Source organism: Euprymna scolopes, chromosome 39, assembly GCF_053919585.1.
Source record: "Euprymna scolopes isolate OS-2025 chromosome 39, ASM5391958v1, whole genome shotgun sequence".
Taxonomy (NCBI): domain Eukaryota; kingdom Metazoa; phylum Mollusca; class Cephalopoda; order Sepiida; family Sepiolidae; genus Euprymna; species Euprymna scolopes.
In genome coordinates this window covers 36,001,105-36,027,301 of record NC_136520.1, presented here as the reverse complement: position 1 = coordinate 36,027,301, position 26,197 = coordinate 36,001,105, and the positions used below count along the sequence as shown (strand labels likewise).

General features: G+C 32.5%; 1 protein-coding gene across 15 annotated transcripts in view; it reads right to left on the bottom strand.

Moving 5' to 3' along the window:
• Positions 1 to 26,197, bottom strand: part of LOC145263738 (uncharacterized) — a 727,869-nt gene that overhangs the window by 189,034 nt on the left and 512,638 nt on the right. For 5 of the 15 annotated variants that reach the window (XM_080120720.1, XM_080120718.1, XM_080120721.1 and 2 more), the window contains one exon: positions 18,271 to 18,332. The exons of 9 other annotated variants lie outside the window; for them this stretch is intronic. In XM_080120720.1, coding sequence (XP_079976846.1) covers positions 18,271 to 18,310 — 40 coding nt within the window. In that variant the 5' untranslated portion in view covers positions 18,311 to 18,332. Of the gene's footprint in view, positions 1 to 18,270; positions 18,333 to 26,197 lie in introns of those variants that run through there. One more of the 15 variants, XM_080120719.1, reaches the window with a different exon arrangement.

Sequence of the window (26,197 nt, the reverse complement as noted above, 5' to 3'; positions counted from 1 at the left end):
ATAATAATAATAATAATAATAATAATAATAATAATAATAATAATAATAATACAAGTAAAACAAAAATGATTATAATATTTATATATCTTGTCCTAGAGGATGTAATGCAATGGGGAAAAAGGTGTCTAGTTGTATTTAATATGCCTAAAACTAAGTTTCTCTCTTTACCCAACCTATGTTCGGATCCTAACTTTGCCTCAATTTAAACGAATCAGTCCCTCCTTCAGGAAGTCCCCTACTTTGATAAGATTCTAGGACTGACCTTCACACTAGACCTCAAATGGAAGACTTACATCAACTCTATTGCTACTGTTGCTAGAAAAATGGTTGTATTTCTATTGGATTATTAGAAGGACAATGCCAGATTTTGTGAATAGCAAATGTAAACAAAGAATCAGCCTGGACGTCAATGGCCAGACAAAAGAAACAATGGGATTCGGTCAACATAAACAGACAAAGAGAGAGGAGTCAAAACTGTGTATGATCGTAATTTGTCGAAAATCTGCCGACCCCATACTCTCTCTCGCTGCATGCCACTTGTCACAAGTACAAACTGAAATGTCAGAATAAAGACAATGTTTTCATAAACTGAGTGAGTTGTTGAGTTATTAAATGTATATCCGTGTACATTTGGGAAAAATGTAGGATAAAAATTATACATACATTTTCTGTGCTCGCTTGTAATATAACATCTCACTCCTGATACAATCCTCAACCTGCATAAGAATCAAATACAGCCTTTCTTGTCTTGACTATAAAATATATTCATATTTTACTATATTGAACTATAAAACTGACTGCAAAACCCTGTGATTTCTCCCCCCCCTCTTCTTATAGTCTCTTTCTTACAAAAGGGAGGTTATTAGTCTTTCTCTTTATCATTTTTCATGGTACGTGCTTGACTAAGCTCCAGTTTATGCACCCCTTTCCCCATAAAATATTCACAAGAACTCGTCTAGTTATAACAATTGTAAATTATTTTCCTTCTTTCCTCTGTGTACTACGGAACATCCATGAGCAAAGTTTCATTTCAAAAACTCCCTGTCTGTCGAACAATATCATGGGAGTAGCTTCTCAACTATCACATGGTCGTTTTCAAATCCAACATTAACAAAATTCTTATTGATTCATCCTCTTAAATAATCCAATTCCAATCTTGTGCCATCATCTATCGACACTCATTAACTCTTATCCTCAAGTGGCCTTTAGACCTTCATAAAAGATGAATAGTTAGTACATAAAAAAAGCATGACAATCCAGCAAAAATATTTCCAACGAAAGTATGGCAGATTGACAGACATAGCTTCTCAGATATTTGAGCATGTGACTGAAAACATTTTTTTTTAAATCCATCAGAATTGGCATAAACGCCATCTTCGATCATTGATGGTGCACGGCAGAATCAGATAACTGGGAAATGTGCACCAGTAAATTGAGGCGTATTCATTTTCACCTGTTTACCCCCTGCCAACACACACCCCGTTACTATCTCCACTACCAACTCTCCATCCATCCATCCTGTTTTCCAGGTTAATTGAGAGGATACAAGAGACAATGACTCCCCCTCCTCCCCCTTTTTTTTTTGCATACCAGGAAGACTGGTGGGGGTAGACACTCGCAGTACTTGGGGGAGGGAAATTATTTGCTCCTCTGAAGGAAATCCAATGATATTCTTCCGGGAAGACTGGCTTATTATTTGTAACAAGAGAGAAAACAAAAACGAAACACAGGAAGATAATGATGACAAAGACGTGTAGATTACCACAAGAAATAGCGTGGGCGTGTAAAATATTGAATGGCCTTGTACCAGCCTTAGCTGATCTGAGCATCGAATCTTTTACAGGAAGTCAATATTTTATGTTGACGCGTTGTGAATCAAACAGATGATTTTAAGAATGTGTAATGCATCAGTGGACGTATCCAAAATCACAAGGAGCAGAATTTATCTTTGATAATAAAATATCGTAAAATACGTTGACGTTGTGTCAGATTTGATTGACCCAATCATTGAATGCTTTAAAGAGTAAAACTTTTAACCTGCTGAGTTGAGGAGCAAACAGCTGATTCTAAGAATGAGTATACCCTTCAGAGACGTCAACATGAATCAAGTTTAGGACAATTTCAGAAGAGAACATTTCTAATCATACTTGGCATAGAAGTGCATTTGCACAAGCAAACAATGCCAATGGGAGAGGATTAGTTCATTGTTGCCCACATTCCAGTCTATCTGATCTTTGGCATTACCTTCCTCCCTGTTTACTTTATGGAGCCTTAATTTGAAGATACCCGGTTAGAAAATGACTCAAATCATCCATCAATTGACAGTAAGACATTTTTTACTGTTTATGTCATATTTCTCTTAAATCTGTGTCTATTCTACTTTTTCCTAGAAACTACTGAGCTGATTTGACTAAAATCTTGTATGAACCTTTCTTATGATAATGTGCAGCGAACTAAGTGTTATGGTGTTCATTTAATCCACAGGGATAATAGCGGTTAGTATTTAAGTCCCACTTTTCCTCACAAACTACTGAACCAATCTGGCTGAACTCTTATATGGACCTTAATTATGATAAGGTGCAGCAAATTAAGGATTATAGTATCCATTCGATCTATAGTTGGAGATTAATAGGCAAACGCAAAAATGAGCACAAATTTAATCATATTCAAACATCAACTATGTCAACAGGCTCTTACCTTTGCCGATTTTTAATCGGCTAAAAAGTCTAAATAAATGTAGCTTTGTGAATGTTATAAAAACAGTTACTAAAGACCTTGTAAAGGCATGTTTGTTATTTTGTTATTTACACATACAAGCAAGTATATCTACCTGGCGTTGCCCGGGAGTTTATTTTATTTTCAATTTTGTTTCATTCATTGTTCTCCTGTTGATGTGAAAACGCTATTTTGAGTTGTTTTAATTAATTTTTTTTTAGGGCTTTGGTTGCTCAATCAACCACCTCAACACACCCGGGAAAGGCCAGGCACTTAGGCTAGTAAATGATAAATTATATCATGACAAGTAGTAGTAATATTAAATCCATAGCTAGAGAAAAAGGTGGAGGGGAATATAACAAAGAGAAAAATTAATTTTAGATTTTGTCTTTTCATTTTCTTTAAATTCAACTGTCTTTACAGACTCAGCTTTTCCTGATTCAAACAAACTAATTTTAGCTTAATGGGTGACCCAATGGATCAGTAATGATTAAAAGAAAAAATACAGCACAAATCATTATAAATAAATTTCAACCCAAAAACAAGCCTTTTCAAATGAGGTGGGCTAGTCATGCTCCCATCTGACTTACAATGCAGAATCTCACACTCTTCGGTCTTTATTTTGGTACTTATTAACTGCATTCCCCAATGTCATTATCTTCATTTCCCTCCAGTTTTCTCTTCTTTTTTACTTATTTTTCTAATAAACATGAATATCTGTTGTGAGTTTCTGCATTGTGTAAGTCAGATGCAAACCTGACTAGCCTACCTCGTTTAAAAAGGCCAGTTTATGTGTTGAAATAAATTTGAGATTAAGTTAAGCATCAAGCCCTCACACTAAGGATTTTCAACAGATTTTTCACCTTATCCTTTTGGATTAACACACACACACACTCTCTCTCTCTCTCTCTCTCTCTCTCTCTCTCTCTCTCTCTCTCTCTCTCTCTCTCTAAATATATATGACCAGAGGCTGAGGAGATTCCAGCATAGGTGATCAGATAGTGGTTACTTTTGTTTTAGATTTGAAAGCAACAGTACCAATGTTTTTCTGACCTTCTGTCACCAACACGTACATATCTATCATAATAACGGTGTATTCTTGTCTGTTTGTTCACAATTTAATTAATATGTACAAAAGGAACACCGTTTCAAAAATTATTTAGCACACTGAAAACGGACGTTTACTATTTCATTCCAGAATGATTATTATATACTATTTCTTCAAAAGAAATTTGCATTCAAGGAGTAACTGCATTTGTATATTACATTAAATAAAATCTATTTTAATAATTAGCTGTTATTGTTTGTTGTAATAAAATTGGTTTAATTGTTCTAGTTAGAAAACTCGGGGGGGGGGGGGGGTAAAATAAAAAAAAAAGTTTTGGTAGGTGAGTATGAGGATCGAACCCGAACCCTTGAGGCAAAGTGGGAAATTAAAATTTGAAAAAAAAAAAACATGCGACGTTAACCATTGGGCCACCGCGACATACTAACAGGAACACGTTTGAATTTATTTAATTACTTAGAATTTGCAAGTGCACGTTTTAATGTCTTAATGAGGTCAACTTTGACTGCGGGGTTTTTATTTTCCCAAGATATGGGGGGGGGGGGATACCAGCCCCCCCCCGTCCAATTTGAATAGCAATTGTCTGATATAAGGAAAATATTTGCACATTGATCAAAGCTGATTGCTTTTGGACATTTCCGACGATCGCGACCGGAAAAATACCGCCAGAATTAGTGTCGCTTTTATTATAGGAAAAAGCCTAATTCACATGCGGCGAGCGAAAACTGTTGAATATTTATCTTCCCGAAGTGGAGCAAATTAAATAGACAGGCGAGATTCATTGTTAACTCGGAGATATTATGATTTATATGTGATATAAAAAGTTTTAAGTTGTGAGCCGACCAAGCGCTTCTCTGAAAAAAGCCTTTTTTGGACATACACAAAAACCGAACATACATACACACATTTTCGCTTTTATATATATAGATTTATTTCCAATTATTATTAGCAGATACCAGTTGCCTTAAAAAACGGAAGTTTATTTAAGCTGCGAGTTATTTCCCCTTTAAGCTAAGAGTTATTTCCTGTTTAATTTTCAGAGACGAAAATGGATGTATTTTATCCTTCCATAATTCCAACATGTTGTCTACTTTCAGAAAATCGCAGGATGTTAGAATATTCGGTGTATCTTAAATAGTATGTGACTAAACCCTCTGTAAGCACGTTTCCATCTGGCAAGGCAGAGTATATATAGCTAGTGTGTGTGTGTGTGTGTGTATATATATATATATATATATATATATATATATATATATATATTATATACTTTGTCTGTTCATTTATGACTAGGTTCATTGTGTCTTAAAGTAGCATATTCTGTTCCTATTAGCAGGCCTTGTCATTCAAGTTGGGTAATAATTACATCCGAAGAATATCAGGTATAGCGCTAATTTATGCTGGGCTTGTCAAGATCCCTATTTATAACTTCTGCCCAATCTGGAAGGCGACAATCTATTCTTGTCCTCGTACCGAGCTACTGATTTACATACAAATGCAATCATGCATATTTAGCGTGTCTGCCACAAAAGTCTTCAACTCAAACCTTGTGGAGATTACTGGAATAGATATCAAGTCCTGTTCACCGTCACATTTTTTTCCATTGTAAATTATATTCGTAGGAATCTTTAAAAAGATCAAGATTTAGAACTTTTATTATTTTTATGTCAAATCAACGCAGATATCAGCAGTACACAGCATAATTATTATTTGTACTCACTAGGAGTTCTCACACAGGTCATTTGAGAGATTACTTAGTGAGAAGAACCGGTGGTGTTCCCTGGGGTATGGGTGACAATAAGAAGTATCCCCAGATTTCCAGTACTCTCCAGCTCTTTCGATAACCTTTGCAAATAATTTTGCATTATCGCAATAACTACTTGCCATTTACTTCTTGCCGGCAATGACCATTAGTTTTTCACTGGAACTTGGGTGGCAATATATCTCTCCAATGTCCCAGTGCATTTTGCACTCATTCAGTAGAAGTCTGGTTAGTGATTTCTCTCATCAGCCTTCCCATCCTCCTTGACCCTTTATGACTATTTGGTGTAGTGCCAGTCGATGCCGACACTACAATTTTTTGTTTTTTTAGGGGGACATAGTTAATTTACAATTTTGCAGTTTCAGTTTTCTTGGTTTCATGTGATGTTTTTTTATATTTTAGTTTTACTTGTGTTAAATTGTGCTTAACTGCCATTGCTGGAGAGTCTTGATTTCGTTTTTGTTTTGCTTTTTAAATATACCACTTTATTTTATTTTATACCAAATCTCTATTTATATAAAGTTATGTATGTACATATGTTCATATATTCCTATGGATAGGATTCACTCCCAAATTAACCGATCATGATGAAAATTGGTTAACTGATTTGCATATTGTTTGAAAAACGAACTTTAATTAATTGTTCATATTTTATGGTTTCTTATTAGATGGTTGGTTTCAGTTAACTATTACACTCAATTCTATTGATGCATATTTTCTACATCATGCATGATTGCATAGCATTTAGGATAAAAAATTCTAGTAAATGCAATTGCTTTTATATATAAGTGACCTTGCCTCTGTGTGTGTGGAAAGTCTTTAACAAACTCCTCTCTGAGTTTTTGGTCACCAAACTTGAAACTTAATATATAAGGTCTTTGGAGCTGTAGAACATGTTTGATTCGGATTTTAGCTAGTAAAATAGCTGCTAATGGGTCAAAATTTAAATGAAAAACATTGAACTTGATCTGACTTAAGTCAGCTATATCTGCTTATTTCTGCACATGCGCTAAGTTATAGGTTAAACAACGTTATTTTTGCAGTTTTTTTTTGTATATGTATGGATTTAGGTCACACGAAAATGGATAAGGCTGGAGAGCTATCTGTTTTGGTTTCGATTCTAACTGATGGCACACAAGTAATTTTTTTTTTTTTCAACTTTTGAAGTTACTATTATATATTAGGTACAATATAATAATCGATAGAAAATTAGTTCTATGATAATAAGTACAAAATCTACATTAATTAAAATAAAGTATTTAAGCATATTTGATAACTGGGCAATGCCGAATGGTATGCTAGTATATATATATATATATATATATATATATATATATATATATATATATATATATATATATTAGTTTAATGTAGTATTATGAAAAAGGAGCAAAAAGGGAACGGAAACCCTTTGTGAAAAATCAATTTTTCTGAAATTTAAAATATAAGTTAGACATTAATAATTTTATCAGGGATCAATTATGGTATTGATAGAGCTTTTACTATCTTGATAGCTTCTTGACATCATTAAGTCTTTTCTTTCTGATTAAAGATTGCAAGTAACTCTTAATGGTGTCTCTTCATTCTCTTTTCTTCTAAATGCTGGTGTTCCTCAAGGCTCTATTCTAGGCTCAACTCTTTCTTTTCTATGATTTTTCAGAGAATATTGTTCAGAAAATTAACATCTATGTAGATGATACCATTCTCTATTCTGGCGTTACTTCTCGTCCATTTTCCTTTAAGCAACTAACCTCGAAGTTGACTTGGGTTCAGTTGTAGATTGGAGTACGACATGGCTCGTTTCATTTAATCCTATTAAGATTCAGCTTGTATCTTTCAATCGTAGGTGTGTCCCTTTTCTTCCTGAGATTCTCATGGATGGCTTTGCTCAAGAGGAAAAAAATCAACTCTGAAACTTTTCTTAGAGTACATATATTAAATCCATTGATCTTTCTGTTTCTCGTAAGTTAGGTCCTTTCTATCATTCTAAACACTTTCTCACACTTGAGGCTATTAAGAAATGTGTCTGCAATTTAGTTGGCTCCATCCTGTCTTCTCTACAACCTCACACATACAACACAGACGTGATGTTGCTAGTCTTAGCCTTTTCTATATATACTATTATAGCATGTGTTCTTCAGAATTGTCTAATCTATTTCCTGCTTCTTTTGTTCCAACTTGTTTAACTCATTGGTCTAGTGGTCAATTTTCTGTTTTAAGACCTGATTATAATACAGCTTCCTATTCCAGTAGCTCCTTTCCAAGAACTGCAGGCTTGTAAAACTCTATTCCTGATGTTTTCCTCCTACTTTTACCCTTGATTATTTCAAGATTAAGGTCAATAAGCATATCTCGTCTTTGTGATAATCATCTTTTGTTCTTGTTAGCTCTTTAAATTAAGTGGCTTTATGCTTTGTTTGAAGTGATTCCCATAAAAAGAAAATGTTCCTCTGCAAAGGAGATATAAATTATATTAAAAAAATGTATTAGCGTATCATAATAAATCCAATCAGATTTGAACTTGGCATAGGTGATTGTTTCCAAATCATAAAATAGGAATGAGTTTAGTGTGTATAAATAACAGATGAAGGATAGTCCATCGGAAATGTGACGAGTCAGCAGGAATTCAATAATCACAAAAGAGACGAGGAGTGCTTGTTATACTGGAAAGTATTGTTCAAAGAACTTTGGAAAGATCAAAAGAAATCTGGCTGAGAGCATTTCTTGGAAGCGACTGTCACAGGATTTGGGCCTCATCTCTGCCAAAAGTTCTGGAAACCTTGAACAAATCTAATAGTTTTGATTCCAAGATTATCAAAATAATTTTCACCAAAAAAATAATGTTTTGAAATGATAACTGATGTGGGCCCAAGGTTGGGACCATAAAAGGAAAACACGGCACACATATTAGGTGTAAGAAAGATATTTTAACCAAAATAGTTACAAGGATAGGATAAAGTGTAAGCGGAGCTTACTATCAGGCAGTGTCCATTATGAGTAGTCGTACATGCTGCATCTAGTACTCCTGCAGATTCTACAGTATTTACACTACTAACGATTACTATGATATTGTCCCATTGACTACTGGGCACTCTTTAACCCTTATCCTCGAGTGGCCTCTGGGCCTTGATAAGTGGTAACTCTTACGTAAAAATAAAAATTTTTTTTTTTTTTTTTAAATGCTGCTCTCTGAGAGTGTCATCTCTCATTGTAATATAGTATTGGAAGAGTCTATGATGCAGGTAAGTTTGGGTCTCACAACAATAATTTATCTTGGGGTAATTCATTTCATTTATTAACTTTCAAATATTAAATTGTATTTATTAAGATTGTTTGGAAAATGGCTGGAATAAATTTGGAATTATATTCTGCATGTCTAAATAAGTTTAGAAAGGTTTTGTTTCGGGGTTATAAACCATTAAAACAAATACCGATCCATATACTTTATTAAAAACATCTAACACACATAATGTGCGTGATAATAAAGCACCATTATTTTTTCACTAACAGGGAGACCTGATGTTGTCCGGGATTGAATGAAGATCAACAAATGTTTTACATTTCCGTGTGTTTATTGTTATCAAAATCAGTGAAATCGTCCATTTTCAATCAAATCGATTGCCTGCTCTAGTTAGGGACCCACCGTGGTATACCGGGAGGAAGCTTCACATACCTCCTCATAGTGACTTAATTTATGATACATTGTAGACTACGCTGCACTGCTGAGAAGCTATTGTTGATTTTATGAAATTATTCTTATATATAATGGCTTGAATTAAAGTTTAAAACAAAAAAGTCAAGTATCATGGTTCATTTGTGCTCTAAACAGAAACATTCATTTAGAATGCACCCTGTCATATCAAATAAACTACTGTTGATTTTATATGCATGTGCAGTAACAATGATTTGAATTTAAGTTTAAAATCAAGATGTCAAATATCATGGTGCAATTGCGCTTTGAATATAGATATTCATTTTGAATGTGCCCCTGTTAAACGAAATAACCTATTGTTGATTTTATATGTAAGGCCTTTCGGCTTATGTGGTAATAAAACTTCTCAAATGCACTTACATTAGGCTGTATAAGGTGTTAACTTTAGTCAAAATCGCCGTTTCCTTCTTTCATTGGATTTTTTTGATTATCAATACTTATTGAAGATATTCCAATATAACTCCTATCTAAGAACACTGCCATTTGAAATTTCATAAAAATCGGTCCAGCCATTTTCGAGTCCATAGGGAATGAATTCACACACAAAGTTCCTTTTATAAAATAGTAGAGGTATGGGATAGATAGATAAACACTATACCTGTGATAAGATCACAGGTAAAATAAGCTGGGGCTTAGTGCCATATGCACCAAAAAAACAAAACAAAAAAAAAAAATGACAAATCTATCTTATATCTATATACTAGCAATCGGTGCCCGGCGTTGCCCAGGTGTTTTGAGGTGTATGCTGAGAAAAAAAAAAAAAAAAAACGGTCAATTTTTTTAAACTTTGACCCCTATTATAACCGCTTAACATTTATTGTTTAGGGATCAAGTAAAGTTAATAAGTTAGATCCATGTCCAAGGAATCTATATCTAAAATATCACGTGTTTAGACCCAAAATTGTAGGAGGAGTTTGGTAGAGTTCTCAAAGGTCAAATCGTTGAATATTGACCACTTAATCGCCAAATTTCTGTCGAAAACCTATCACATCGATTTTCCCAAATCTCAGTACCCTGTATATCAAATTTCGAATCTGTAGGCTTAAAATTGACAGAGTTTTAGCGTAGGGAAATGCACACAGACGCACAGACACACACAGACACTATCACTTATATATTTTTTCGTCGGCCTTCTCGCTCGGCTCGCCTCTTAAAACTTTTTATATCACGTCTAAATGATAATATCTACGACTTAAGAATGAGGATCGCGTGTGTATTTAATTTGCCTGACTTTGACGCGCTATATTTTCCAGATATTTTAATCGCCGCGTGTTTCTTTCGCTTTTCAGTTTAAAACAAGCGAAAACTGGCTTTCAGCCGAATCATGTTTCAAGGTCAAACATCACACGACTTAAGTTTCTCGAACCTATTAATTTCATTTTATAAACGTTAAATTAAGATGCTTTTGATTCCTCTTCTCTCATGGCCGAGGTGGTTTTGTTTTGATCACCCCCCCCAACACACACACACCTACAAACACCCGGGCCACGCCGGGTACCCCCTGCTAGTCTATAATATAAATCTCACCTGTTTGATTAAATGTATGTATGTATGTATGTCTGCCTAAAACTTTTGACAGAAGTGACGGATTTTCACGATATCAGTATCGTTTTGAAGCTCAACCCTTTAGACGACAAATATCGAAAAATTATCTAAAAACATTAATTCCTTCACCCTCAACTGGACACTTTTCTAGAAGGAGGGGTTGCTTTTTTCACAAATATTTTCAAAAGTCATCCCTCTTTCAATTGACTAGCCTTAATTTAAACCTTCGCCACTTCCGGTTTGGCGATGAACGCAACAGAAAAGACATCACATTTTATTTTTTTCATGTTCTTTTCCTCCTTCGTGGTACAGGTTCAAGCCTGCCTGCCTACTACCACTTTTTTTTTTTTTATTGCTCAACACACAACGCCGGGCACCAGGCTAGTATATATATAAAAGACAAAATGTGTGTGCACATTTTTTGTATGTCCGGCAAAGGCTTTTATCCGGGGGGGGGGGTCTCTATGGGGCTACTACTTTTTAGAACGTTTTATATACCGTGTGGATTGTAATATCTAGGATTTGCGAACGCATGTCGTATCTAGATTTATTTACATCGACTTTTACAAAATTCTTGCTATTTCAGTTCCCCTTGTATGTGTTCGGCCTTTTCGTATAAAAGCAAAACTAATCTGAAGCGAAGGCATGGTTTCCTGCTTACGTGCCGGGAATGTCCAGAAAGAAATAAAGCTTTGATCAATGCGGGGAAAACCCCTTATATCAGACAATCCCCCCCCCCACATCTTGGGGAAACAAAACTATAAAAACTACCTCATAACCAAAGTTGGGTAAACAAGCCCCAAAAAACTGCCTCGCAGTAAAAATTAAGTGCAGAAGTTCATTCTCTGTATGGCGTGATAAATTCACGCACCTGTCAACTGAGTTTTAAAAGCTTAAATTCAAACGTCTTTCTATTACTCTCCCTTGCTGGCCACTTTCACACTTTATTTTCCACTTTCGCCTCAACGCTTCTGGTTCGATCCTACCTACCTACCAAAACTTTTTTTTTTTTTTGTCTTTCCGATTTTATAAAGAAGTTTAACATCGTTTATATTTTATTTTATCATATTTGTTTTGATCTACCCCCCTCCCAAACACACACCTCCAAACACCCAGGTAATGCCGGATACCCCCGTTAGTCAAGTATAAAAGCCTTGGGGGTCAGAAGAAAGATTTGAGCATCATCGATATTCATTATATACAAGCAGGCCGCCTAGCATTGCTCGATCGTAAGACACACTTAAATATATTTTTTTATTCCTGCAGATTATATATTTATTATAGAGACGATCTTCTAGCGATTTTACTTTGAACGTAATATATAGTAGTAATATAGAACTAAAAATATAAATATATGATTTGGGTGCCATCAGCTACAATCGAAACCGAAGTATACAACTCGCCACCCTCATTCCTTAGTCTGTGAGCCAGAGCCACGCCCTTACACTCACACATAAATTCACTTGTTAGTTATCTACCTTTTAGAAAATGGAATCGCCCGCAAAATGGCCACAGAGTTTTATAAGTATATATATATATATATATATATATATATATATATATATATATATAGACAAATATTACATACTCACTACACTGTACATGCTAATGTTTCGAAGCAATTGGTTTATTTAGAAACCAACCGTTCCTCATCAGGCAAGAGAAATAAAGTTTTTAACCGTAATTCAAAGCATCTGGTTCTTAAATGAAAAAAAAAAAAAGTGAAATATTTTTATTTATAAAAAATAAAATATTAAACCCCTAACTTGGAGTGGGAGGGGGTGATACTAAGTGAGATTTTAGACTTAAAAATAGAAGGCGATGTGGGGAAAGGGGATGCCAAAACTTAAATAAAATAAAATAAGATAAAAGAGAAGGGTAGAAAAATATCAGAAGGAAAAGGAAGTGACAGCTGAAAAAGGAGAAAGAAGAAAGAAAGGAAAATAAAAAAGAAAACAGAAGAACCAAAGAACCGAAATATACATACATACACACATATATATATATATATATATAATATATATATATATATATTAGGTTGGCGCAAAAATGATGTTTTTTGACTTGAAGTTGAACGTCAAAAAACATTTTTGCACCAACCATATATATATATATATATATATATATATATATATATATTATAGATTTGAGGTTAAAAAGTAGGGAGATGTTAGAGTTTTAGGTTATAACTGAAAATTTGTAAAACAAAAAATATTATAATTAAGAATTTCCTCAAATCAAATCCATGTGACACACATAAACTTGCAACAAATAAATGTACTTTAAAATTATCTATTTACCTTCATAATCGACACTAAATGCATGTACACTAATGTTTAACATACAACTGTCAGCCAATGAAAGAGTCTACTAGGCTTGTGCATGCCGTGTGGTAATGTATGGAAGGGAAACCTGGCCAGCACATGCACTGTATAGGAAAAAGATGATATAAGGATGATACAATGGATGTGTAATCAGTGTTAAAGACAGGTTTAGATCTGATGACCTCAGAGGTTGATTAAATCTGGCAGTACAGGGAGATGTGTACACAACAGGAGACTTTAATGGTGTGGCCACATTGAAAGAACTTATGAGAGTTCTTGGGTTAGTAAATGTAAAAACAGTTGAGATAACAGGGTGAGTTAGCAGCAGAAGGTCAAGAAAAATATGAGGAAGGTAATAAGGATGGACAAGAGAAAGAGAAAGATAAATAAAGACCTGGCTAGAGAGAGTTTTATTTGGAAGTAAATTTCTAAAAGCGGTCCAACCAAGCCAGCATGTAAAAGAGACATTAAACTGATGATGATGATGATGATGAAGAATTCTGCCAAATTCAAGGAAATATTTTTTTAATTAATAAAATTAGTGAAGACTGGAACTTATTTGATGGTAATGCAATCAGGCACTTTATTAATCTCAACAATAACCCTAAGTCCAGGGTGGTTGCCAGAATGTCAGAATCAAGGTCAAGACTTTAAATTCATATTCACCTCGTAAGTCAATTTCTAAAATCCGTCTAACACATTTCAACATGTAAAGTGGACATTAATAAACCGAATATGATGATGTCATAATGTCTTCGATGGTTTATCTAGTATAAAATAATATTATTTGCAATTCACCCCCCCCCCAAAAAAAAAAAAACAGGTTGATATGCCATAAAGTAGACGAAGAAAATCAATTTTGGAGAGTTCATTTTCAAAAAGACTTGCACCAACAAAAATAATTTTATTTTAAATAAATCGTTTTAAGTATCATCATTTTAGGAGATGTATATGATCCCCCCCATACACACAGGAAACGTGAATTATCTCCCTTATTCTTGATTAGTCCTTAAGTCAGGATAAATCGATCATGTCAGTCTCAAAATTGTTTTCTTTTTAAACCAATCTTCAGTGTTTAATGGTTATTTATAATTGGTATTATTTTTAGGTCTGCATTTTCTTGCTTTGTATATCTCTGCATTAATAAAATTGAGACAACTTCGGATGTGTGTATTTCTCGTGCCACTGTAACTTTTATAATAATATATTTAAATTATTTCTATTTATCTACTAATTAATGAATATTTATTTAATTTTAAAAAATGCAGTGGCATAAAATGGAACAAAATTTAAGAACTTTCTTTTCTCTATTTCAAAGGTAACTTATTAGGATCAAATAGACTTGAAGCACCCTTGAATCAGCAACGGCCAAAATCACATTTTTCCTTCACCCCCCCTTTTTTTTATTACTTCCAGTAAAATTATAAGCAAAACAACGCATTATATATCTACATTTGTAACAATGTCATCGTAGAGTTCTTATTAAAAATGGGGTTTTACCTTATTTTATTATTTTACATGGAAGCCACTATTCATCAAGGCCTGGAGGGCACTCAAGTATAACGGTTAATAAGTGATGGTGAGACAATACTGTAATGATTGGTAGTGGTGAAACCTGGGTAGAATTTGATTATTTAAGAGGATGGCTCAACAAGAATTTGTTTACATTGGACTTGAAGATGACCATGTTGTAGTCAACTGGAAAGCAGCTCTGTGGTATAAAGGTTCCACAGGTAGGTAGTTCTCAGAAAAAAAAAAATGCAATAGCATAAAATGGAACAAAATTTTCAAACTATATATGTTTTCTGCTCCAGTATCTTTCAAGGGTAACTTTTTTGGATCAAAATAGATTTGTGGCGCCCTGGAATGGGCAACGATAAAAAAGGACACATTTTTCTAATATGATACTGATGAGAAGAAGGATGAACTAATTCAAAATGGCTTTCACAAAATCCGAAAATTCTAAAGGTTTTCAGTTTTAGAAAATTTTAGTCTACCATACATAAATATCCCAACTTTACTAAATATTTCAAGTTTTATTGATTTCTTTATTTTTACGATTTAAGTCCTGTTGCTTGAAATCCGTGAATAACATGTTCAACATATCTTTTGGACACACAGCACAATCATATTGATACACCGGTTTTTATTGGATCAGCAGAGTTAGACATTGACACCTCCCTGCAAGGACTGCAAAAACCTAATGCCATCATTTCCCCTGACTGGGCTATACATATGAGACTGAGGACTGCTTTTGAACTCGATATTCCAATAACTTCTTCCTTCAGACGAAGACAGTTCAGCACCACTAGAGTGAATGCCGCTTGAAAAAGAAAAAAAAAAAAAAAAATTCTAATTGCTCATCACGTTTGACGACTTACTGCACAGCATATGGCAGCAGCGTAATGTTCAAATAAATGTCAGAATCAGTTTATGCTAAATGCGATAATCAATTATAAAGCAAAAACATTTTTTTCCTTGTTTTCTGACACTGGCAATAATGGTGATTCACACGCGACAATTTTTTATTTTTATTCTTTCAATATTTATATTTCCAATTGTTTGATAACAAAATGACACTAATAACTTCCCCGACCAACTTGTTTCATTAACTTCCGGCCGATTTTGAAGATAAGATTTTTCAGTGCTTCTCAAAATAACACTCCTCAATAATTATGGTAAATACAATCCATTTTCAGTTACGCTGACTTGTTATTTGTGAAGCAAAGTGGTATTTTCAGACTTATTGAAAACAAACGAGAAGTTTTAATCATTTCTTCAAGATTTAAAATTTTCTGTCTTAACTTTTGAATCGAACAAGTCAAACTGACATTTTTTAATAATAAACCGTCAAGAACGATAACTATCTGATTAAATAATTAAAATTCTTCATCTGATTTATTCGAATAGAAATTTTGGTATATGTGCCATACTTGATTATTCTTTTTATACTGAATTATACTTGTTGCAGGAATTTAGAATTTGCATATATTCAGGAGCCATATGGCACCAGCTTAGACTCTTAAACTATGAATTTACTGCAAGTGTTATTTCTATCCTCATACTGCACAACATCTTATGAAATGATAACCCTTTATTTAAATGTATTTTAATATAGCTTTGAAACATGACAGTTGGAGAGAAATAATGCTTACCATCTCTTGACGTTTACATATGGGTCATAAGAATTATTATTTTCATGGCAAGTACTCATCTTAGCTCCAATCTATGGTCCCCTCTTGCTAAACTCTCACAAAAAATACTACAACCACTATCAACAATTTTCCCCACTTGCTATCTGTGCTTAAATACAGATGCTGATTCCATGAACAAAGTTTCTTCCCTAGAACTACTCACATGTGGTACACTGTTCCAGTAGCCTGTTTCCTGGCTGATTACAAATTCAAGTCCAATGTAAACAAGTTCTTGTTGAGCCATCCCCTTAAATAATCTAAATTCTACCCAATCTATACTGTTAACGATTACTAAATTACCACCTAACATTCATTTACGCTTATCCTTTGACCCTTAATAAGTGGTGATTTCTTGTAAAGAAAAAAAAAAAAAAAAAAAAATCAAGTGAAGTATGCATGGTCACCTATAAGTGCACAGTGAATGAGGCATAAAAAAATGACTAAGTTCAGCATTTATTCCCCCTCTCCCCCTAATTTAGCTCCAAAAGTCCTCAGGGGGCGTCAAATCCTGGTGAAAATGAACAAACAGTGCAGTTTTAGGCCTTAACATATGTAAATTTGAGTTCTGCTCCATGCAAAAAAAAGAAATGACTAAGTCTATTATTTGCGCCCCCCCCCCATTTAGCCCCCAAAGCCTTAACATATTTAAATTTGAGTTCAGCACCATGCAAAACTGCTAAATAGACATACACAGAAAATTTTGGACAAATATGGTAAAATAGTCCCAAAAATGGAGTGTTTTAATTAACCCTAAAAGAGTCCCTGGGTCACACCCAAGAGTTATCGCAAAGTATAGACAAACAAAATTATATAGAAATCAGTTACAACTTTTCAGAAAGTTTTTTAAAAATCCAAGGCATTAAATCTTTTTTAATATGCACAAAAGTGTCAATTATAGCCATTTTAACCCGAAAGGCACCTCTAGGAGGGGCAAATGGAGTTTTCCCGGAAAATCTGTTCTGTTACTTTTAACTGATATCATGTTTAATGTTTGTACAAAATTTCCAAAAATTCCAAGGTGTAGTTATTGAGAAAAGTGCAGGCAGACGAACGGACAAAGGTGAATATTTACAGCCCCCCCCCCCCAAAAAAAGTTCAGTATCTGTTCATATGAGCATGTGCAAGTGTATCAGTTGTATTGCTATCACTTGCACCATCCATGTTTTGTTTTTTGTTTTTATTTTCATTATTTTAATGAATATACCTATTTTGTATTGCTAAACAATTAATCAGCAACAATGCATGAAAGAATCTTTTCAGGACAAATCATAAATCATTAGGACAACGACATAGAAAAGAAAAATGTCTTTTCCAGTCATACTGCCATGATTCAATCACAATATGTTAAAAAGTAAAAGCATCAAACATTTTTGGTGCTTCTACATTATTGGAACGAGATGTTGTAGTTGATAAACGGAGTTTTCAGATAAAAAACAATGGTTGCAACGGATTTTTTTGTCAATTCTAATAAGTTATAATGGTAGTTTCTAAATTATTCAGTCAAAATTTCCTGAATATTACTGAATTATTAAAAAAAAAGCTTTAATCGTGCTAGCAGGTGAAAAACTGCCGCCATATTTGTTTGATTCAAACGGAAAATTACCTCCCCTTTTGAACCCTCCTGTATTTTACGATTGTTTTCATCAAATTCTATTTTTTTTTCTTTAATAAAAAATTTTCTATCTTACTGATTTTCGTAATTTTTTGATATAATCATTTTAAAAATGCGCTTTCATGATTTCTGAAAATCTCGTCACAATTCTGCAAAAGCGCCACTTTTTTTTTTTTTTGCTAATTCTTTACAATCCAGAGCTCTTGAATTTGAAAATGTCAATATTATTAAAAATTAAGATTTCTTTTTTTTTTTTGTATTATTCACGAATTGATGTAAAAGAATTTGTGAGAACGTTTGAAGACCAACATACAAATTTTCACTTTTAGAGATAAAACCTCACCTGGCGTCATGTTTAGTAATACAACATTCCAAATTTTCATTCGATTTTTCAATGCCACTTACCTGAAAAAAAAAAAAAAAAAGGTTAAAAAGATTATTAAAGAAAGAAAAAAACATTTTAAAATTAATTAAACTTGTTTAAGTTAAAAGAATTCATTTAAGCATTTCAAAAAATAAAATCAGAATGATATTATGACAAACACATATCCATTCTTGGATGCTTCTCATTTTCAAATTTACTAATGAAGATCATATAATATGACTTACTAAATAAAATGTAGAGAATCTTTATTCCAATTTTCATTAAAATCCATTGCATAATTGTGCTTCTACAATGTATCTAAAATTTTAACCTTTCTCTTGTCTTGGGGGGAGGCCTCAAGTTTTGTGTACACACACACACACACACAAGCGATGGAACGATTCCAATATTTTTCCCAGATTTTAATACAATTACCGATTCTGATTCTTTATAAATCTCTAAATATTTAACAATATTTATTACTGATTACTGATTTTTACAGTACATAACTATGCAAGTATTTTCTCCAACATAAAAATACACTTGTCGAAGATGATCTATAGATTTTAGTTTTAAATTAAAATCAATAAATATTTATCATTTTATCTTTACTGCTAGCAGTGGAAGATTTTGCTTTAAACAAAATCAAATAAAAAAGACCATTAAAAGAATCGTTTTTGGCATCAGAAAATAGGCTCAAATTTTCCCGATATACCTGAAAAGTTCTGATTTTTCCAATTCCCGATTCTGATTAATCGTCCCGACACTAATACATACACATACAGTGGAACCTCTAGATAGAAAATTAATTGGTTTCGGCTTGGCAGTCGTTTTGAAATGTTCATATCCTGAAAAGTGTTTTACATATAAATCGTCTAATCCGTTTCAAGCGCTATGAAAACACTCATTAAATTTTATAATAAAAGAAAGACCAAAAATGAAATAAATAGTAAAGGCACATTAGAAAATAAAGAAATAATAAATTAAAAAAAAAAAAAAATTTAGCATAAAAATGTAGAACCTTTACCTTTCGACTCAGGTGAACTTTACAAAACACTTAAAATTAATTTTTACTTTTTCAGTTTCTAATTATCATCACTTAAAACAACTTTATGAAACATGAAATGGATTATTTACTTTCTTTCAGCTAATTTACAATTTCTAAGAAAAATAATAATCTCACTAATCCCACCCACCCAGTAAAATTTAAGAAGACATGATAAAAATTAAAACAAAATCTTTCAATTTATATTCCTCCAATGTGGTTAGAAAAATAAATTCAAGTCTAGAAAAATTGTTTTCCAGATAAAAATCAACACAAATATTTCTAGAAAATAACTAAAATAAGAAACATTTTAAATCAAATAAAACTGATTTTAAAAAGATTTTCAAAGAATTAGGTGCCTGAAAAATAGTTTTTCTGTCACTTGTATCTTTCACTTCTTGAAATTTTTTTCATATGCAGGGATAAAAAAAAATGTTTTTATATCACGTTTCGTAAGCAAAATCTTTCGTATCTAGGAGGTTCCATCGTGTGTTTGTGTGTGTATATATATATATATATATATATATATATATATATATATACTAGCAGTTCCGCTCGGTTTTACTCGGGCCCTATGTACTGTTCATAAGGTTATGTGCATATGTATATATTAAAAAGTGTGAACATGTAAAGTAATGCCTTTCTGTAGAATAGTCTTTCTTAACTACCAATAGAGAAAAGACAGACAGACATTTTCACTTTTATAGATAGATAGATAGGATGCAATATATAGTAATGATTTAAAAAGTATATATAAAAAAAAAAAGACTTATTCATCACCACCGAGAATCGAAACCAAAACGTTCAGCTCACAATTTATTTTGCCTCTGCCGTCAATGACTGGGCTATGAAAACATGTTTACTGCAAGGCTAAAAATTAAAACATGAGCAAATAGCTTCTACGTTATGCATTCGTAATGCCAGCGTTCGACCTTCGCCTGGTAAATTTTATTTTTTTTAAATTTTCACCCTTTTGCACCGATTTTTTCAGGCTAAAACTCAAATATAAAGTTTTGCATGGATTCAAATACCTTATATATGAACTTTCATGTCTGTAGACCAAAACCTCTAGGACTTTGGTAGGCAAAATTTGTTAAACATAAATATATAATGGAAACAATTTTGTGTTTACTGTAAACTATTTACGCAAATATTATGCAAGTATAAATCATGTAGAATATCTGCATGAATATAATTACACGTAATAGTTAACTAAAGATAATCATCCCATTAGAAAAACGAAGCAACTAATAGGGAATTAATTCAAATGAATGTTTAAAAGAATATGCAAATTAGCTAGATCTTTTGTTAGTGAATGCAATTCCACCACCCATATATGAGAAAATTGTATTTTCTTTTTAAATAAATAGAAAAGAGGGTTTTTAATATGAATATCCATACACACAAAAGAAAAACGAATTTATAGGAGTGTATGTATATATATATATATATATATATATATATATGCATAAATGTATGCGTATATATATGTGTATGCATGTATGTGTGTGTATGTATATATATATATGTGTGTGTATGTATGCGTATATATATATATGTGTGTGTGTATGTATATATAGATGTGTGTGTGTGTATATATATAGAGAGAGAGAGATGTGTGTGTGTGTGTATATATATATATATATATATAGATTGTGTGTGTGTGTATATATATATATATATATATATATATATATATATATATATATATATAAGCAAGCCTTCTAGTACTGACAATAAATATAAAGGGGTGAATTGCCATTTGTTTTTGTTGATATTTGAGCACTTATGGCTTAACTAAAAATGAAAACATGTAGAGTGGACTTTATATACTTATATCAGTATGGGCCGAAACAATTATTGCTCTAACAAACAATAACATTTTTTTATGAATAGAATGAGCTTCTGTTCCTACAATTAGAAACGTTTAAAAGAAATAAAAGGTATTTATAGATCCACTCCTGCAGTATTAAGCTATTAATAGAACTTTGTGTTTAAGAAAACTATATTGGAAAGATTATATATATATATATATATATATATATATATATATATATATATATATATATATACTAGCCTGGGTATCTGGCGTTGCCTGGATGTTTGGAGGTGTGTGAAGAGAAAAAAAAAAAGTGGTAGTAGGCAGGCAGGCTCGAACCTATACTGCGAAAGAGGAAAAGAATGTGAAAAAAAAAAAAAAAAAAAGTGACACCTTTGCTTTTGCGTTCATCATCAAACTGAAAATGACGATGGTTTAAATTAAGGCTAGTCAATCGAAAAGAGGTGATGACTTTCGAAAATATTTGCGAAAAAAAGCGACCCTTCCTTGTAGAAAAATGTCTAGTTAAGATGAAAGAATTAATGTTTTTAGCCAATTTTCAATATTTGTCGTCCGAAGGGTCGTGCTTCAAAATGATACCAATCATATGAAAATCCATTGCCTCTGTTGAAAGTTTTAGGTAAACATATAAACATACATTCATACATACATGCGTACATACATACAGGTGAGATTTATATTATAGATTACTTACAGTTTACTTAGCTGACCCATTGATCACGAATCTTTTCTGTTTTAATGTATGACACCATCCTTTTGTTACTTGAGTATTTATGTTATAAAGGATCTTTATATTGAACATATTTTAGTGGATGAGGAAATCCAGTGTGCACAGAACCAAAAAAACAAAAAACAAACAAGGTCATAGTTTTATACAGATAGATTGTTTTACGGCTCTTTCTGAAAAGCCATTGTTTTTTGCATGAAGCAAGATTTGCTGCTTTGATTCAATTACATTGGCAGTGAACTACTGGAGCAGTAGAATGATTCAACTATTTTTCCAGCAACCTTTGCAACGAATTTGATAAGTTGATTGAAAATTGGTAAAATTCGTATATGCAGATTGCTGGCTACAGACATGATGTAAACATATTCAGATCAGGTAGATCTATAGTTTTTTAAAGGATTAGCTTGAAAATTCTACTGCAAAACTGTAAAAGTATATATTATTTCATGGATCTACATCTATTTTCAGCATTTTTTTGTCAACAAGTAGAGGTAGATAGTAGTGATGTGATGATTCTGATATTTTTCCTGATTCTGATACACTTACCGATTTCGATACAATTACCAATTCTGATACCGATTCTTTATAAATCTCTAAATATTTTAACTTAAAAGTATTATTTCGTCCTGATTACTGTCAAAACACATCTTAAATGTGCCTATATTTTCTCAAACGTAAAAACACATTTGTGAGGGGGTGGTCTATAGATTTTGGTTTTACTGGAAGTTTAAATCAATAAATATTTATTATTTTATTATTACTACAAGCAATGGAAGATGTTTCTTAAACCAAAATCAAATAAAACAAAAAAGATAATTAATGGAATCGGTTTTGGCATCAGAAAATAGGTTCAAATTTTTCCGATACCGATTCTGATACCCTAAAAAAAAACAAAAAAACCCTGATTTTTCTGATTCCTGATGCTGATTCTGATTAATCGACCTAACACTAGTAGGTAGTAAATTTTGAATATATATATATATATATATATATATATATATATATATATATATATATATATATATCTCGCAACTAGCTGGACTCCTGGCATTGCCCACTCGTACAATACGCTTAAACATGATATTTTAATTTATGCCGATTGCGTATATATTGTAGAATCAATCTACAATTGGATATTATATATTACGAGGAATAATTTACATCAAAGACTTATTTGAAAAACAAATTTTTTAATATAATCTTGTTCATCAAATTCCATCTGTGTTTGTTTACAATATCACATAAGCTGATATTTGGGCTTGGCAATCTTATAGTCTTTCTTCTCTTATAGATAAAAAAAAAAAATTTTTACACGTTACACCGGCCAACGTTATACCAGTGTAACATGAAATATTCCCCTGTAAAAATTCTTTTTATCTATCTGAAAAGAAAGATTATTTTTAAGATCAGATATTTTTTATTTTTGATACTTATCAGATGAATTTCTGTACAAAACATATCTAAGAACACTGCCAGAAATACAAATTACATGTGAAATTTGAAAAAGATAGGCTCAGCCGTTTTGGAACCTATAAGGAAGGAACTCGCGCACACACAAAGTAACTTTTATATAATAGTAGAGATTAAGCTACACAGAATTTCCTGTGTTTCAATAGCCTGACGAATCTTCATAAGGATGAAACACGGAAAATTATGTGTAGCTTACTTGCCATATCTATTTTCAAAACTTACTTTGTGTGTGTGCGCACACACACACACACACACACACACACACTGCCTACTATTATGGTATTGGGTTTTAATAAAATATTGACCCACAAACAAAAGTGCATGTAATCGAAATCTGTGGAGCAGCTTAAAATGTTTGAATGTTAGCTTTGAATTGTTTCAATACTATTTTCACTGGCTATCATCAAAAGTGTTTGGAGCAGAAATAAGAGAATGAACATTAAGGCTCATAAATTTTGGGAACTAAGAAATGTGGAGATGATGAGAACATCAATAATAGCAGGTTTCAAAGACATTTAAGAGAACGAGAAAGAAAGGGAGAAGGGGGGGGTAAAGAAAACCTTATAGATTTATAAGTATTCGTTGCTACAAATGTCTACAATTTATTTTCTTTGATGGCCAATAAAGACAAATGAAACAGAGATTCTATTACTTATTTGGGAGGAAATCGGAAAATTGGAAGATGAAACTAGACAAAAACAGCAAATAAATAAATAAAAATAAAAACAAAAAAAGCATAAAAATCTTTTTTTTCTTAAAATTCTAAATGTGTTGCATCTATAATCCCTCATTATTGATTATAAAATCAGGGGATGAAGAAAACCCCTTTTCCTTTTTTGTCTTAACTGTATTAATAGTATCTCTGTAGAAATACAAAAGATATTAGGTTGGTGCAAAAACAATATCGTTTTCTCACATATGTTACTTTTATATATGATTTCTGAATTAATTCATTGAGATTATATATATATATATATATATATATATATATATATATATATATATATATATATATATATATATAACCATATTATATATCATTTTGAAGCGTGTTTTTCGCTCTATCAAATCGTGTTATTGGTTACCGTTCTCAATCTCTTCATTCATTTTTTTTTTTTTTTTTTTTTGCAGGCTTTTCAACAGCATGGAGAAAATATAAATCTGCACGATTTTCTTGTTCCAGTTCAAACTAAACTGAAAAGCTGCCGAGACAGCTCGTGATATTAATGATGCGTTAGGCTCAGGAACCACTAACAAATGTGTGGCACAATGGTGGTTCAAGAAATTTCACAATGGTGACGAGAGCCGCGAAGATGAAGACGATCGCTGCCGGCCGACTGCAGTTTCATCCATCACAGCTTCTTGAATCTGGACGAAATGATTACCGCGGAAAAGTACTGTTGACAAAAATGAAAAAATGCACCAGAAGCTCCAACATATGTGCCCGAGATTGGTCAATATGAAAGGACTAATTTTCCTCCATGACAATGCTCACCTGCATGTAGCTCAACTGACCCTGCAAAAGCTGAACAAATTGGTCTACGAGACTCGGCTTCATCCGCCATATTCACCGGACCTCTCACTCATCGATTATCACTTTTCAAGCATCTCCACAACTTCCTGCGCAAAAAATGCTTCAAAAGCGGAGATGATGACGAATCGGCCTTCAATAACTTCATCGCTTCCAGAACTCTGGATTTCTATGCTAATGGAACAAATAAACTTGTTTCTCGTTGGAAAATCTGTATTAATTCTAATGGTTCTTATTTCGATTAATAAAGTTTATTATTAAAAGAGTTATAATCTTTTGAAGTTGAACGTCAAAAAAACACTTTTTTTTTTTGCACCAACCTAATATAAGGAGTTCCTAAATTATATATGCATGTATGAATATGTGTGCATGCATGTGCTAGTGTATAAACGCATGTGTGCAATATATGTAGGTGTGAGTGTATGTTTACATATATATGTACATATTAGAGTGTCTCCATATATATACATATACGTATGTGAATGTATGTATAAGTGCCAGTGCAAACAGGTGTGTGTGTGTGTGTGTGTGTGTGTGTGTGTGTGTGTGTGTGTGTGTGTGTGTGAAGCGAAGCTGTGTGATAGTATAAAAAAATAAATAATAGTTCAGGACAGATGAGAATACCACGCAGGATGACCTTTGATTTTTTTTTTTTTTTTTTTTCCATTGAAAAGAAAGGAAATGTTTAAACAGCAATAATTTAAAAAAAAAAAAAACGTTTCTTTTTAAAACAATCAGAAACATGTAAAACAATTTTGGGGAAATAAACACAAAATAAAACTTATAACTTTCGTTTACAAATATCATAATGTCATTAATTATTATTGTTGTTGTTGTTTAATGTTTGGCTGATATCTTAGATATCTCCGTATTCGATCACACTTAAGTTTATAACAGCATTTTTGTCACTGTCATGCCTAACGTTTATAATAACATTTTCATCAGTCTGTCATGCCTAATGTTTATTTATAATAGCATTTTTGTTTGTCCGTCCGTCACACCTAATGTTTATAAATAGTATTTTCGTCCGTCTGTACAGAGGACAGAGTTAAAAAAGAAAAATAGTCTTTTCCAGTTCTCAAATAAGTAGCTCGAAAAAATTGAATTCAAGACAAACGATGGCCACTATCCATTAAAGAAAAGGGATTGAGAAAACGCAAAGTTATTGATCAGATTATTTTTTAGTTCTTTCACGATCAAATTTAGTTTTCACACCTAAAAGAAAATACACAGCTGTCGACAGTAAACAATCCTGATAAACGTCCGTCCACCGACCTCACTCAACCCACAAGC